The 17223-nt window shown below is 38.0% G+C and overlaps 1 protein-coding gene across 2 annotated transcripts in view; it reads right to left on the bottom strand.

The window, feature by feature from the left end:
• igdcc4 (immunoglobulin superfamily, DCC subclass, member 4) overlaps window positions 1-17223 on the bottom strand; it is a 93036-nt gene that overhangs the window by 42653 nt on the left and 33160 nt on the right. For both annotated transcript variants that reach the window (XM_079811005.1, XM_079811004.1), the window contains exon 2: window positions 1371-1679. In XM_079811005.1, the coding sequence (XP_079667131.1) occupies window positions 1371-1679 (309 nt within the window). The remainder of the gene's footprint in view (window positions 1-1370; window positions 1680-17223) is intronic.

Below are 17223 nucleotides of genomic sequence, written 5' to 3'. Positions count from 1 at the left end.
CATATTCAGCTTTTTGTTATAACATGACAGTTTCCCACCACAATGAAACTGTGTCCCACCACAATTGTTAACAAAATAAATTCAGGAACTAATTTTTGTTGTCCTTTTTGATAAAACAAAATGTCAATATGCTACTTGTGTATACTTATACTTGGTTTCTAATTTTCATGTTAGACTAAGAGAGATACCACACCCATCAGGGTCTACAGCAGAGATGCTAGGCATCATTACTATCTACATAAAAGTAATAAAGTAAAACTGAATGAACAGAAATAATGAAGGACGACAGAGTCATGGCCAATGTAACACATAATGACTAAAGGAAATGGTCTTTATTGTCATGTCGGCTGCCTTAAACAGAAAGAAAGAAAGAAAGAAAGAAAGAAAGAAAAGAAAGAAAGAAAGAAAGAAAGAAAGAAAGAAAGAAAGAAAGAAAGAAAGAAAGAAAGAAAGAAAGAAAGAAAGAAAGAAAGAAAGAAAGAAAGAAAGAAAGAAAGAAAGAAAGAAAGAAAGAAAGAAAGAAAGAAAGAAAGAAAGAAAGAAAGAAAGAAAGAAAGAAAGAAAGAAAGAAAGAAAGAAAGAAAGAAAGAAAGAAAGAAAGAAAGAAAGAAAGAAAGAAAGAAAGAAAGGGGCCAAATTCTGATCTCCTTCTCCCTTCCTCAGGCTCTTCAGTAAACACAAATGAGCCCTTGTACTGATTGGCTCGAACGAGTCGGTAAACAAGAATAAAAGAGAAAGTGATGAAAGCGAGCAAAGAAGTCAAGACGGCACAGTCTAGTGATGGCCATTCTAATGTTATATTATCTTACCTGTGCATTCCAATACGCTAATATTTTCATAACAACATGAGCCGCCTGGAATGAGGAAAGTGATCAGAATGATTAATATTCAAAATAGTAAGCAAGTGCTGCTTCGTTTACGGTTTGTATATCTGCAGTCTTAGTTTTTGTTTCCTATTTTTGAATGGCGAATATAGACTATTGATACCTGCTGATATAGACAGTTATTTCCTTTCACACAGGCGCAGAATGCACAGGCTAGTTGGCAGTTACCTGTAGTACTTTTGGTGTGTTCAAGTGCAGCTTTTTGGCCCAGAAGCAGCCGACGTGAGGCGACAACACAGTTGGCTTTTGTCACCACTAGTTCTTTGACGTTGGCTTGCTGTGTCATGGCCTAACAATGTTTATCAGATGTGTGTACACGGGAACTGGAATGTGATGCTTTCCGGGATGACGCAGATTTAAACGCAACCAAAAACCTAAACATTGGCCAGCCTCTAAAGTTTGAAACAATCTGGCTCTTTGATCTCTCTTAGACTCACAGCTGCTGTTTGTTGGAGATAAATCAGAGTAGAAAGTGTTCATACTCACTGGCGAGATGCAGGGTGAGAGCCCGGCTGGTCAGGGCTCCTGCTGAGCTGGTACTTAGGCAGCTGTATCCACCCTCCACACCCGCTGGAGTCTGGCCATCCGTGGAGGAGGGCGAGATAAGCAGGGATCCGTTAGGCAAAGGCAGGATACTCTGGCTCTCAGAGAGGACCGCCCCATCCCGCAGCCAGGTCACGTTGAGGGGGGGCTCGCTGGCCCCCAGATGGCAGTCCAGCAGCAGAGGGTGATCAGGCTCCAGAACCACATGGACCGGACCAGCACCACAACTCAGCTCCACGGACACGGGCTTCTCTAATTAGTGAGTGAGAGGACGAGAGAAAGAGACAGAGCTGATGTTAAAACCTTAGGTTGGGACGAAAATGAATTGTCAAACAAACAAACCCAACAGAAAACGATCAGTGAAAAGGGTTTTTTTCATTTGATTCAAAGAAGATTTACAACCCCAAATCAGAAAAAGTTGGGACAGTATGGAAAACACACACACACACACAAAAAAAAAAGTGATTTCTAAATTTACTTTGACTTGTATTTCATTGCAGACAATATGAACACAAAATATTTCATGTTTTGTCTGGTCAACTTCATGTCATTTGTAAATATGCATCCTTTCCTGTCATTCAGACCTGCAACACATTTCAAAAAAAGTTGGGACAGTAAAGCATTTACCACTTTGTAATGTTGCCATTCCTTTTCACAACACTTAAAAGACGTTTAGGGACTGAAGACACCAAGTGATGAAGTGTTTCAGGTGTAATTTTGCCCCATTCTTCCTGCAAACAAGTCTTAAGGTGGGCAACAGTACGGGGTCTTCGTTGTCGCATTTTGCGCTTCAAAATGCGCCACACATTCTCTATTGGAGACAGGTCGGGACTGCAGGCAGGCCAGTCAAGTACCCGTACCCTCTTCCTCCGCAGCCAGGACTTTGTAATGTGTGCAGAATGTGGTTTTGCATTGTCTTGTTGAAATATGCATGGACGTCCCTGGAAAAGATGTCTTCTTGAAGGCAGCATATTATGCTCCAAAATCTCTATGTACTTTTCAGCATTAATGGTGCCTTCACAGAAGTGCAAGTTACCTTTGCCAAGGGCACTGACACAACCCCATACCATGACAGACCCTGGCTTTTGGACTTGTTGCTGGTAACAGTCTGGATGATCCTTTTCTTCTTTGGTCCGGAGCACACGGCGTCCATTCCTCCCAAAAAATACCTGAAATACTGATTCATCTGACCACAGTACACGTTTCCACTGTGTGATGGTCCATCCCAGACGCCTCCGAGCCCAGAGAAGTCGACGGCGCTTCTGGACACTGTTAACATAGGGCTTCCTTTTGGCACAGTACAGTTTTAACTAGAATTTGTGGATGTAACTATGTATTGTGGTACTTGACAAAGGTTTGCCAAAGTAGTCCTGAGCCCATGTGGTGATATCGCTTATAGATGAATGACGATTCTTGATGCAGTGCCGCCTGAGGGATCGGAGATCACGGTCGTTCAGCTTAGGCTTGCGCCCTTGTCCTTTACGCACTGAAATTCCTCCAGATTCCTTGAATCTTTTAATTATGTTATGCACAGTTGAATGTGAAATATCCAAATCTCTTCCTATCTTTCTTTGAGGAACATTGTTTTTAAACATTTCAATAATTTTCTCACGTATTTGTTGCCAAACTGGCGATCCTCGGCCCATCTTTGCTCCTAAAGGATTAGACCTTTCTTGGATGATGCTTTTGAACCCAAATCATAATTAAAATCACCTGTTGACATCACCTGTTTCAAATCACATAATTATTTAACCATTTTACCTCATTACTAGCCCTAAATTGCTTCCTGTTCCAACTTTTTTTGAAATGTGTTGCAGGTCTGAATGACAGGAAAGGATGCATATTTACAAATGACATGAAGTTGACCAGACAAAACATGAAATATTTTGTGTTCATATTGTCTGCAATGAAATACAAGTCAAAGTCAATTTAGAAATCACTTCTTTTTTTTTTTTTTGCGTTTTCCATACTGTCCCAACTTTTTCTGATTTGGGGTTGTAGATAAATTAGAACGATTTGATTCAATAGAATGTTGACTACTTCAAAACTACTTCAGAAAGTAAGCCGAAAGGAAAGATTACCTGCACAAACATATAGGCTACTCCAATAAAACACAAAGTACAGTACAAACAGTGTGTACATTACATGGATGACCAGAGATGAAACGATTACTTAAAAATATATATTCCAGTATATAACCAATACTCACTGGTGAGATGCAAGTAAACTGAATTAAACTGAATTGAAAATGCTCTCTTCGGGTGTACACTGTATACAGTATACCTAAAATGACTCTGTGGTTAGAAAAAAGGTAAGTAAATATTTTCCACATAATATTTTCAGAATTTCTTTTGGTTTGTGCACTACAATAGAATGACAAAAGAAGCGGAATATTTAATTTTAAAACAAGACAACATTACTGTAACGGTTCTTTCTACATGAACATATAGAGCTCCCTTTATATTTTAGGAAGAAATAATGACCAAAGAAAGACCATCACTCTTCAACACAGCATATTTGTCTTAATATTCGATATATAATATAAAATTACTTATTACTTAATATAAATTACATTTACTTTCAACTAACAATGAAAACAGATCTTGAATCAGCAAACAGTAATCTGGAAAACACCATTTGCTTTACACTCAAAGGAACCTGGAGAACAGAGTTATTCACGTTGTCAGTCATGTCAAGCGTGAGGCAATAATTTTATAACGACTATGCTAATCAGCCATCCATAACACTGTCAGTGCTCTGTACTCTTACACACACACACACACACACACACACACACACACACACACACACACACACACACACACACACACACACACACACACACACACACACACACACACACACACACACACACACACACACACACACACACACACACACACACACACACACACACACACACACACACACACACACACACACACACACACACAAAGACCACACGTTGAGCACACATTGGTCCTCTGCATTTTCGTGCTGCAGTAAGCTCCCAATTAATTACGCTAATGGGAAATGGAATTATTTCCTAGATTAAAGTGGAAGCTGACCCTCCGGCATCCCTGGATGTGTGCGTGTATGTATGTGGGAGACTGCAAGCTAGCAAGCAAGAGCAGCTCACACAGATAGCACAATAAAAGAGAACGGGAAAACACAATACTTGTTGGATGGCTGAAAGCCAGAGTGCGCAGACAAATATGTGAGAGAGTGACTTCTGAGGCAGAAAAAAAACAGACTGACAGAGAGAGAGACCGTAATAAGTTCAGCACAACCAGAGCTGCAGGGTCTCCGAGTGCAATCGCCTACCTCTGTTTATAGGTGAAAATAAGGCCACTAAGTCTCTAGCTCCAAAAAGGCCAGAGCCATTCCAAATGAGACCTTATTAGTAAGTGAGAGAACAAATGCGTGTCTGCGTGCAGATCTGAGGGGAAAAAATGAAATGCTGCCCACAATGAGCTGCCCTGCATCAAAGGCATGGGAGATCTGTGGGCCATAATAACAGAAACACTGGCCTACTTTTCACCACAGCCATTAACAGCTACACAGAGATTGCGGGATCGCTTCAATAGACAGTCACACCAGCTCACCTTAATCTCGCTTCAGTCCTCTTGCTGTCTTTCTTCTATTCAATCTCCAATTCAATCTAATTAAGGGCATTTATGGCAATTTCTCTGAGAATATTGTTTGACCTCCTAAGGTTTCTGATTCTGAGATCCTTGACGTAATTAAATAAGTAAATAATCCCTATACATTACTTACCTCCCAACTTCTCTCTCACAAGCAGAGGTTGGCATTAAGCATATACAGAAAGAACAAATCCTTCTGAGTGCATGCTTGAACTGTGTCAGAAAACACATTAAAATGAACTACTGTCCATTTTGTACCGTGCGTGTGCAAAAGCACAGCAGCTTCCTGAGACCCTGCTGAGTTTGTGAAATGGCAATGTTTGTGGGGTGATTTCTCACCCCCATGGACCTCTGCTGCTGTGGACTCTCTCTGAGATCAATCGGGTGGGAAATCTCATGGCATGGCAGAGATCCAATCAGATCATCACTGTTACTCTGCCTTTGCAAACGAAGAGAGCGATTAAAAGAGATGGAAGATAGAAGAGACAGTATTTTCCACTCAGACACAAGTTATGTAGTAGCCCAAAGCATCTGACAAAGCAAAAGTACCAAAAACATAAAACAGATCAAGCTGATCGATCTGTAACACTTCGTTCTGCTGGTGAACAGCACCAAATCAGCACTAACTATCATAACAAGTCTGGACTAGCATGTAAATTTATGCTATATTCTATGCTAAACTGATATAAGAATGACAAATTCTACACTATATTGCCAAAGGTTTTGGGACGCCTGCCTTTACATGCACATGAACATCCCATTCTTAATCCGTAGGGTTTAATATGGAGTTGGCCCAACCTTTGCTGCTATAACAGCTTCAACTCTTCTGGGAAGGCTTTCCACAAGGTTTAGGAGTGTGTTTATGGGAATTTTTGACCATTCTTCTGGAAGCGCATTTGTGAGGTCAGGCACTGATGTTGGACTAGAAGGCCTGGCTCGCAGTCTCCGCTCTAATTCATCCCAAAGGTGTTTTATCGAGTTGAGGTCAGGACTCTGTGCAGGCCAATCAAGTTCCTCCACACCAAACTTGCTCATCCATGTCTTTATGGACCTTTCTTTGTGCACTGGTGTGCAGTCATGTTGGAACAGGAAGGGGCCATCCACAAACGGTTCCCACAAAGTTGGGAGCATGATATTGTCCAAAATGTCTTGGTATGCTGAAGCATTAAGAGTTCCTTTTATTGGAACCAAGGGGCCAAGCCCAGCCCCTGCAAAACAACCCCACACCATAATCCCCCCCCCCCTCCTCCACCAAACTTTATACTTGGCACAATGCAGTCAAGATGAGCACCGTTCAATCTGATGACTGCTGATCTTTCCTCATAAGCACTTAGTTCCAGAAAACGCTTTTAGTTTAATAAATATGTGAAATATTAATGAAAGCTAAATATCTGAGATTTATATTTAATAGTAAATAGTTTTATTTCATCAAAACACAGCTATTTTATTAGCATTTTTAAAGGTGGTCAATGGAGAATGACTCTGCACTATGGTACCAAACCAGCCAACCCGTGAGCCGTTGTGTAATTCCGGCAAACTGACGTTAATATCCACATAATGGCCAAATATCATGCCTGCCTGATATCAATCTATCATAAAAGCTAGTCTTTTCAGCAGCTCCATCTAGCCACACTAACAGACTAGAACTGGTAAAAGAATGTTCTAGTCATCCTGGCTCCGATAATTACAACAACATTTGCATTCATCTACGAGAAGATCTCCCTGAGAACACCTGACTGTATATTATACAAAGTGCAAACTTCTCAGTTACACGACACCCAGCCTCATCTTTCACAATAGACACAAGTAAATTATCGCCTCTGCATGTGTTGCTGTGAAGTGGAGGCAGTGCTCAGGGGTAGTACAGGATATTTTGTCTGAACTGCGGTCCATGCAGTGAAAATATAGATTGTACTGCCAAAGGCATGAAACTCTCGTGATGTGACTCAACACATGTTTATGCAACATACTGCATCATCCGTGTGACATGCAGCAAACAAATCTTTTTTTTTTCCAAAGAGGAACAGCTGAAGAACAAATAATGTATAATGTATCTTGTTTTTTTTTCTATCAACACAACTGCATAGAATATAGGCCCTATATGGTTCAATCCCATATGGGGATCTCAATGTGGCTCCATGTTCAAATTGATGAGGTTTTAACCATTTTCAATGGAAAACCAAATGTGAGTCACTTTGCATACAGCTGATTATTGTGTTTAAAGGCGAATGTCTGAAGAATACTTAAGTGAAACAAACCTTTGCTATCAGTTATTCTTAAATGTATTGGACCATAACAAATCCCTGAATTATGTATGAATTTCAAAACATACTGCATCATCAGTGTGACATGCAGCAGAAAACTCTTTTTTTTTCAAAGAGGAACAACTGAAGAACCAATAATGTATAATGTATCTTGTTTTTTTTCTTCTATCAACACAATTGCATAGAATATAGGCCCTATATGGTTCAATCCCATAGATATGGGGATCTCAATGTGGCTCCATGTTCAATTTGATGAGGTTTTACACACTGTTAAAAAAATCCCGGTAAATTTTACAGTAAAAAACCTCCAGCTGTGGCTGCCAGAACTTTACCGTAAAAAATATGGCAGTAACGTTTTGGGTTTTATGGTACAGCACCATATAATTTAAAGGTTTATAATGTAATAATTATGGTTAAAAACTTTTATTTTACAGTTCAAAACCGTATAATTTAAAGGTCCCATGGCATGGCATTTTTCTATTATTTTATAATGTTTCCTGAGGTGTACTTATATTGTTAGTATGACTTTTACATCATAAAATGTCATAATTTAGAAATAAATTTTTTTCAATACTGCTGTTTGCCCTGTGGCTGAATGCCCTGCTTCAAGAGGCGTGTCTGCTGTGAGACTTCAGTAAAAACGCCCACTGTTGTGATTGGCTGACATATTTGCATTTTAAATGAGCGGAGGGGGCGTGGTTTAACAAGGTCTACGAGGCACGAGCAGGCACGAGCTGCTGCCAGAGAGACGGATGGACCTGAGTTCACTTCACATCAGTTCTCAGCATGTCTGAACTGTTGTAGTTACAGCATATACTTCAGGTTAATAGTTTATTTCTAGTCGGAGGGGCTGTCACTCATGTCAGAAAGTTAGTAACTTTAGTAAATTATGGATCAGCGCTGACTGGAGACGCGAACCGTTTAGAACGATTCAGTCCGATTTGGTGAACTGATTCGGTTCACTAAAAAGAACTGGTTCAAAAGAATGATTCGTTCGTGAACCGGACATCACGGAGACGGAGCTCAGCGATTGCTAACAAAGTTATTTATAGTAACTACTGAGTTATGAGAGCACTGTCTGTCAGCTCGAGTTTATTGGGTTTGTATTTGAGAGTTCTGAATAAACACGAGTCCCAGTCACACCGAGTCCTCTTCATCATTATTACCAACTTTGTAACACATGCAAAGTACCATTACAGCTGTCGACATGAACGAGTTAAAAGTAAGTGTTGATAATAGCATTATTTTTCAAATAAAATAAAAGCGTCAGTGACGCGCGTTGAGTACACAAACAAAGACACAACAGCAGTAATCGAATGCAATCCAGTTTATTGTGGGGATAGCTGGCTAGCCTAGCCCAGATACCCTCACGCTTACCCTCCTTCTGCTTAATCTCGCGCCGCGTTTGGTGCCTCCGCTGTGGGCCAGATACAGTACTGGGGGTCGGGGATGATGAAGGCCGACCGGTCAGCCCGAGCCTCGGCGTGTGTAAGGTTTATCTAAGGATGTGTCTCTGCCGATGTTGAGCAGAAACTCATGACTGTATGCACATTCTAGAACCGATAGACGCGACGAGGACGTACAAAAACACTGACTCACAAGATAGAAAACACGAAAACACCGTTCTGTCTGGAGAGAGAGAAGCCGCAGTGTGTGCACGAATAATAAATAATTAGCTACACATCAGAAATCACTGATCACAGATCAGAAGGAACTGAAAAAAGACTTCTGTTTTCATTTGTACATCCAAACACTGAGAAACTGCCAGCGTTCACTCGTTCACAAGCCATGATCTCTCGGGCGTTTGCATGGGCGTGCCAGAATCTCTGGGCGGAGGAAAGGGAGGTAACCGTTCCTGTTTGGACGTCAAACCAGGAGACTTCAGGTTTGGCTCGTCTGGGCTGTCATTTTCTCAAAGGCAGAGAAAGACAGCCAGAACTCGGGTTTACACCGATCAACATTTCTATCCACTTGGGGACAATATTCAGGCTAGGGGAACTCATATTAATGTTGAAAAACCTTATAAAATGAAAATTTCATGCCATGGGACCTTTAAAGGTTAATATTGTAATAATTACATGTACACTATAAAAAATTTACGGTAAAAAAAACGTATAATGAAATTAACTGATATAATGTTAATTTACAAACCTATTGAAATACTAATATCTGTTATGTACCTTTGATATATACCGACACCCACCAATCACAGTGGAGATGAGAGCATTAGACATTAGATGTAACACATGACACATACAACATTAGATGTAACATAAAACCCTAATGTATACATAACTGATTAGAAAAAAACGAAGAAGAAACATAGTTATTTCAATGAGAATACATAAAATGTGAAGTGCCATGCAGGGAATTCAGGGAATGTCAATTTACGGTTTTTCACTGAAAATTACACAATGACTTGTTCTTTTTCGCTTCCAAAAACTGTAAATTTAATGGTATTTTACTGTAAAATTAAATATAATGTAAGGTTAGATCTATTACAGTTATAGTACAGAAACCTTTTGTTAACCAATTAACCGTTTTTTCACAGTAGCAGTTTTACAGTCTTTTACCGTTAAAATCACGATAATTTTTTACAGCGGATTCTTGTGTTTAAAGGGGAATGTCTGAAGAACAAATAACAACTAGAAATGTATCTGGTTTCCCTCTATCAAAACAATTTGACCCTACAAAATAGTGTATTACTCTGTAAATATACACACGACATTATTTTGGCTTTCTTCATTTACGCATTTCTTTGAGCTGAAAAAAAAAAGAAAAAAAAAAAAGAAAAAAAAAATTTTTTTTTGCCAGGGGTCTCTGGTTGAGTTGACATGGAATGACCCATTAATAATTGTCATGGTGGTTTGAAATGACACCCTGAATGGCTAAAAAAAACAACTTTTAAAAATCTTTTCACCACAGTCAACATCATACATCAGAGGGTTAAATAGTTCTGTAATGCATATAATACATAAATTGTAATGCATATAATATATACACGGTTCAATAAATATATTACAGGAATCAAATATTTTCATTTTAGTTGTTTCATACAACACAAAAATAGACTATGAATGCATAATATCTTTAACAAAATGCTAGTTTATGAAAAAGTGACAGTGAAGCGTATCTCTTGATCTTTTGATGTCCTTGAAAGTAATTATTTGGACCTTTTTAGTTGAGAAAAGGCCACTTCACCACCAAACGAATAACTGGCTCTTCAGTGAAACAAACCTTTGCTATCAGTTCTTCTTAAATGTATTGGAGCATAACAAATGCCTGAATTATGTATGCATTTCAAAAGTGTTTCTATAAACATATGCTCATCTTTATCATCATTCACACATATTAAAGAAAAGTGGAGCACTGATTGAAAGTTTGATATGCTCTAATGGACTGTTTGATTAAAATACAAACATATATTTCAGCACAGCATTTTATCCTAACGCAACACCATGATCATAATGACAGTCAACAATGTAATTTTATTGGTCTGGCAGAGATCTCATATGAGCCACAATTATATTAATTTCATTCACAATACTAAGAGTTTATGCTTAAAATAACGGTATGTATAGGGCCATTCCATGTCCAATCAACCAAATTTTTTAAACTTCCCCGGCTCAAAATTTTTATTTTGTTAATATGTTTTTTTACAGAAGAAAGACGACTATATTTTGTCGAAGGGGTCAAAATGACAATTTTCACATGAGATTTGGAGCCAAATTACAGGGGAATAAAATTACTTTAAAAAGATGGCAGCATCATTATTTAATTTTTAAACATATATTGGTAATTCTATGAGTTAAATCTGTTTACTTTAACAATCTTTGTTGCAGTATACGCCAACGGTGACAATTTTGTTAAGAATCTAAGAGGATATTAAGAGATTAATACTTTTTGAATTACAGGCAAGCAAATTTGGGGCAAAAAAACACAATAAGTGCTTTTTCCTCATTTTTGAACAGTCACTGTTGGCATATAATGCAACAAAGATTGCTAAAGTAAAGAGATCTAACTAATAGACATATTGATCACTGTATAAAAATAAAATAATGATGCTGCCATTTTTCTAAAGTCATGTAGCCTGTAATTTGGCTCTAAATCTAAGGTGAAAATTGTCATTTCAACCCCCTCGATAAAAAAATATTGGATTACTCAGTCAATATACATTCATGACATTTAATATTTTGGCTTTGATCTTTATGTTTTTCTTTCACCAGAAAAAAAAAAAAAGATCAAAATCACTATTTTTAGCCGGGGACCTCTGGTTGAGTTGACACAGAATAACGCTATAGCAGTTTAAAGTTTTTAAGTCAAGATCAAAAGAGAAAACAACACACACAAACACCCTCGAACAGATATGCTGATGATAACAACAAGAATAGATACAACATCCTCTCTGATGATGGATTACAGCAGCTCGCACACACTTTGTAAATACTAAATCAGTCTTCAGTTCACACTCACATGGAGCAATCCTGGTTGGCACTCCTGCCAGCTATTGGCTGAGAACTAAGCACTGCACGAGGTGGACAAAGGTGGAGCTGTGTGTGAACATGCATTTGTGCCAGCTGGATGTGTGACATATGCACCGCACAACCACTAATGAAGGCTGGGAGGACAGGGACAGATGGTCTGATTGATAGCCCAGCGCAACAAACCATTTAAATTCAGATGGCAACATGTCTGTGCGGGTGCATTCGTGTATATTCTGGGTATCGTGCCAGTTATTACTCAGTAGCATGGCACAATTAAAGAGGGAGAGAAAACATGAAAACATGACCACAGAAACAACATACATGTAACATGTCACATCAAATTTTGATATAGTTATAACATGGGTTATAAGTAACAAACATGAATCACCTACACAGAAACAGTTTACAGGTTAGTTTGTTACTGTTCTAATACTAATAGTTTAAATATTCCAGGATTTATCATATTGATTTCACAATTACAAATTGACTAGAGTTACCTTGATTATTAATCATCATTATTGATTATTTTTTATATTATTAAGCAAGTTATTTTATATTTTTGTACAGTTTTATATTATTTTTTATGTTAAGTTCATTCACACTGAGAATAAAACTCAAAACCATAGAACAAGAGACCCATCAATTCCTGGTTACAGATGAAATTCTTTCAATTGTCACATTTTCAGTAATTAGGCTTTAATTAGTTGTAGTTTGCCTTAACGAATTTATGATCTGTAACATTATCATGTTGCGTGTGGGTTTATTTATCTTTACTTTGGAGACAAGTTGATTAATAAATAAAATAAATGTTTGTTTTAGACATCAAAATGGCAGATGATCACAACTCAAATATCTTTCAAATGTCTCTCTACATGTACTTTTCTCCACATTTACCACCACATGCTCCAACATTTTAACCTTTGGCATGGAGTGCAAGTCCATATTTGTAACACGCTTATTTGCAATACCTAGTCACATATTTTGTCACATTTGTCCTTTTTGTTAATGAATTATTAGTTGCACAAACAAACATGACCCCTCCTTTAAAAAAAGTATGTCCATTATTTCTGTCCAGGATCTGACCGTTTGTTATTCATATTGACATAATTAGGATAACATAGGCTATTTACTTTCAACATGTGGACAAGAAGTTAAAATTTAACTGAAAAGATTTTTCTCAAAAGAAGCCAAATCAATTGCATATTCCTTTGCAAATTCTCTTCACAAAAAAATAAAAGATAGATATACATCTATTTCGCTATACAATGTATTTATTTATTATACAATTATTCAATACATACAATGAAAGTCAGTATAGACCAATGATATTTTATCATTGGACCACACTGAGTTTCATTGTATGGACAACAACAGGAGAAACTCATCAAAAAAAAATTTTTTGTTCCACAGTAGAAATCATGGTCAATCATATTACTCTTATATACAGGAATAACATGAGGGTTAGTAAATGATGATATAACTAACCCTTTAAAAAGGGTGAAGGGAAAAGCTGCAAAATGTGCCTAACTGTCTGTATGTTCAAAAAAGACCTAAACCTAATGACAAGCAACAACATCCATGTGTCATTCTAGTAAAATACCTTCACTTCCTTCATATACAGCTTGGAAGTATAAATGGACACTTGCTGCAGTTTATGGGAATTGAGTGGGAGGATTGCAAACTCTCCATCTTTGAGGATATGTCAAGAGAGAGTGCAATGATGAGGAAACAATTTACAGCAGCATGGAAGTTACCATGGGATTGCAAGGTTGAAATACTGTGGCTCATCCAACTCATCCAAAAGCAGAGTTTCAATGGTCATGCAGAAGCATAAGATACATAAAGGAACATATTCAACTGCAAAGAGTGATGACTCAATGCATCATCAAAAGTAGTTGTTAAGAAAAGTGCTGAGCTGAATTTGTGCCATCTAACTTAGTGGTTTAAAGTCAAATGAATGCAGTCAAATGGCCCATTGTATAAGTATTCTTATGCTTGGTTTGACTTGTTTGCATGTAAATGGTTGTAAGCCTATGGGTCGCGTCGATTAAAAAAAATAAAGGGTCGCTCTTAAAAAAGTTTGAAAACCATTGAGTTAGACCACAGGTCAGGACCCATTGTCATGTCATTGTAATAATCATACTTTAGATCTAATATTGTCACATGGAATCGATGTTGATGGCATTGAAATTCTGCAGCAGAGCGATGACATCTCAGATCATTATCTAGTCTCGTGTATACTCCATTTAGCCAAGGCTGCAAACCAAACTCCCTGTTACAAATATGGTACAACTATCACTTCTACCACTAAAGAATGCTTTATAAATAATCTTCCTGATCAGTTTGTACTCCTTGGCATACATGTTGCAACAGAAAATATTGACTCTCTCTTTTCCAACACTTTTAGACATGGTTTTCTTCTTTGCGCTTAAAGGTAGCATGAAATTTTCATTTTATGAGGTTTTTCAACATTAATATGAGTTCCCCTAGCCTGAATATTGTCCCCAAGTGGCTAGAAATTTTGATGAGTGTAAACCGAGTTCTGGCTGTCTTTCTCTGCCTTTGAGAAAATGACTGCCCAGACGAGCTGATCTTGAATTTTCCTGTTATGACCACATAACAGGAATGGTTACCTTCCTTTCCTCCACCCAGAGAATTTGGCACGCCCATGCAAGCGCTATATTTGTCTTCGAGAGATCATGGCTTGTGAACGAGTGAATTCTGGCAGTTTCTCAGTGTTTGGATGTACAAATGAAAACAGAAGTCTTTTTTCAGTTCCTTCTGATCTAGGGCTGCACGATTAACCTTTATCGCATCGATATTGAGGTTTTAACTCCCGCAATAACCTAACCTCAGGAGTCGGAGGTTTTTTCCCCCGCCTCTGACATTTGAGTGACAAACCTATTAGCCAATCAAAATGGTCGAATCTCGCGTTCGTGGCTTGCTGGCCAATTAGAAATGGCAATGGAAACAAGGTTGTATGATGCGATGCACCGGGCGTGGCAGGCGGCTTTCTGTCAGCAGCAAAGCAGCTAACACACAACGTGTCGTGTAAGTTACCTCGAATTGTGCCAATAGAAAAAGCTTGTAACTAGGGTAGGTAGATAATCGGTAAATAGGTAGATAATATACTATCTTTACATAAATAGCTACTATTCTCTTAAAACTATAATTTCGTTATTTTTACTAACCCAAATAATGATTCATCCGCTAGTTTGCACGTGAGGGGGAAAAATAGGTTCCTTCCACTTAAGAGTTGAGCTCTTTTTATTTTAATATATCTCTTTACATAAATTCTATTTTCTACTTTTTTAAAAATTACTTCGTTATTTTACTAACCCAGTGTTTTGTATGTGAATGCTGTTTGACGTGAATATTACCACAGGAGTGAAGCACAAAGCTTAGCCTAGAAAGGATATAATGGTCAGAGAGCACTTTTTCATTCTGTTTTGCGATCTGGATCTGGATCACTCGACTTTCCGTGAATTTTAACAATAGGCCTAGTCCATTTTATCCCAATGGACATGGACATCTAGTTTCTTTTCCCAAATCTTCACTCGCGTCGCACCCATGTTAACAGGGGATTATAAACGTTTCTTCCTTTCGTTTGCTTATAATTAAGTCTATTATAACTATTCACATCCTTTACTGTGGTAAAGTATAAAAAACACTGTAGGACGAATACCTTATTACTTCAAAATTTATTTAACACAGTTTGTTATTAAACTTGGTAAGGCGCGTCAAGTTTGGTTTATTTGAATAGCGCATTTCACACACACACACACGCGCGCGCGCGCGCGCCGGTGATTTTAGTTTCGTTTTCTCTGGCAGTGAATAATCAAAGATTGCCTAAATGTCTTGACCCCGTGGAAGATAAAATCCGCTCTTCAGACCTTTTACAACAAGTGTTGCTTTGCAACATCAGTAGAACATATGAAGATGAAGATATTCGAAAAAGTGTCTATCCAGCTTGTGTCCCATTCCTCTCAAAACGCAGAGCGGTAGGCCTATATGACGCATCTTTGCGGGGAAATAGTATGAATCGAATATTTTCTAACTAATATTTAATTCTCTTATATTCTTGAGGTTACCATTATTTACTGAAAATCGTTTAAATGTTTTATAGGCTTTGTTGTTTCACTGACGGAAGTGCTTAAATAAACAGGCATTATGGATGTTTCAGCCTCAAATGATTTCAAAATGTAGGCTATATATATATATATCTGGCATAGACTACAGTATTTAAAATTGCATATATGCATTAGTTACATTCTCAATTTAATTTACAGAGCAATCCCTGCTAAGTTTTTAGTTTAACTAATACTAGAAGAGGATTTGTGTGTGTCGCACTCACAACAGACTCGCAACGGGGGCGTGGCATCACGATGGTTGCGCTCCATCGTGATGTCGGTCAGCCATCCATCGGCACAACCCTACTTGTAACTGCGCAGAAATGGCCGAAGGCACTTCTTCGGTGACGGGAGAGGAAGCGGAGCACTTGGTTAACAAGAAGGGTGGTTCAGCTGTTTGGACTTATTTTGGATTCGCGAAGAACGACGTGGAGCAAAAGAGTGCTAAATGTAAAATATGTCGACGTGCCGTGGCCAGATCCAGAGGAAACACTACCAATCTATACCAGCATCTTAAAAATGTTGGTGTTTTATAGTAAAAAACCTTTAATGTAGCACTCTGACACAGTTTCTGATTTTGCACTTTCTTATCTTGCAGAAGGCTGGATAAGGTGTTGTTTTTAATTGTCATTGTCATTTATTTTAAAATGTCTGCAATATAACAGTTTCATGTTCAGTAAATTGCAGTGGCCTACAGAATTATTTTGTTTTTCTAATTGTAAATCTAAATCTAATAAGAATTCATTTTCTATTTTTCAGTGTTTAAGATTGTTAAATTTAAAAACAAAATAAATGACCAAGTGGTTAAGTTAATTTCCATTATGTCGTCTTTTTCTTTGGTATTTAGGTTCAGGTATTTAATAATCACGAAGCATCAAACAATCTCATTACCTCAATCACTATGTATGTAGTTTATTTAACCTTCTGTGCCGTAAAAGTAACAACATATTTTATTCATAATTTTAGGTTTTATGCACTTAAAAGTATCGAACGCAAAAATCGAAAATCGCACCGCAATCGCAATATTTGTCAGAAAAACCGCAATTAGGTTTTTTCTCAAAATCGTGCAGCCCTATTCTGATCTGTGATCAGTGATTTCTGATGTGTAGCTAATTATTCAAGTTCACACAGAACTTAATTATTCGTGCACACGCTGCGGCTTCTCTCTCTCCCGACACAGAACGGTGTTTACTATCTTGTGAGTCAGTGTTTTTGTATGTCCTCGTCGCGTCTATCTGTTCTAAAATGTGCATACAGTCGAGAGTTTCTGCTCA

The sequence above is a fragment of the Gobio gobio genome (genome assembly GCF_949357685.1).
Source record: "Gobio gobio genome assembly, chromosome: 2".
Taxonomy (NCBI): domain Eukaryota; kingdom Metazoa; phylum Chordata; class Actinopteri; order Cypriniformes; family Gobionidae; genus Gobio; species Gobio gobio.
The sequence above is the reverse complement of the archived record's forward strand: the minus strand, read 5'-3'. Positions and strand labels throughout refer to the sequence as shown.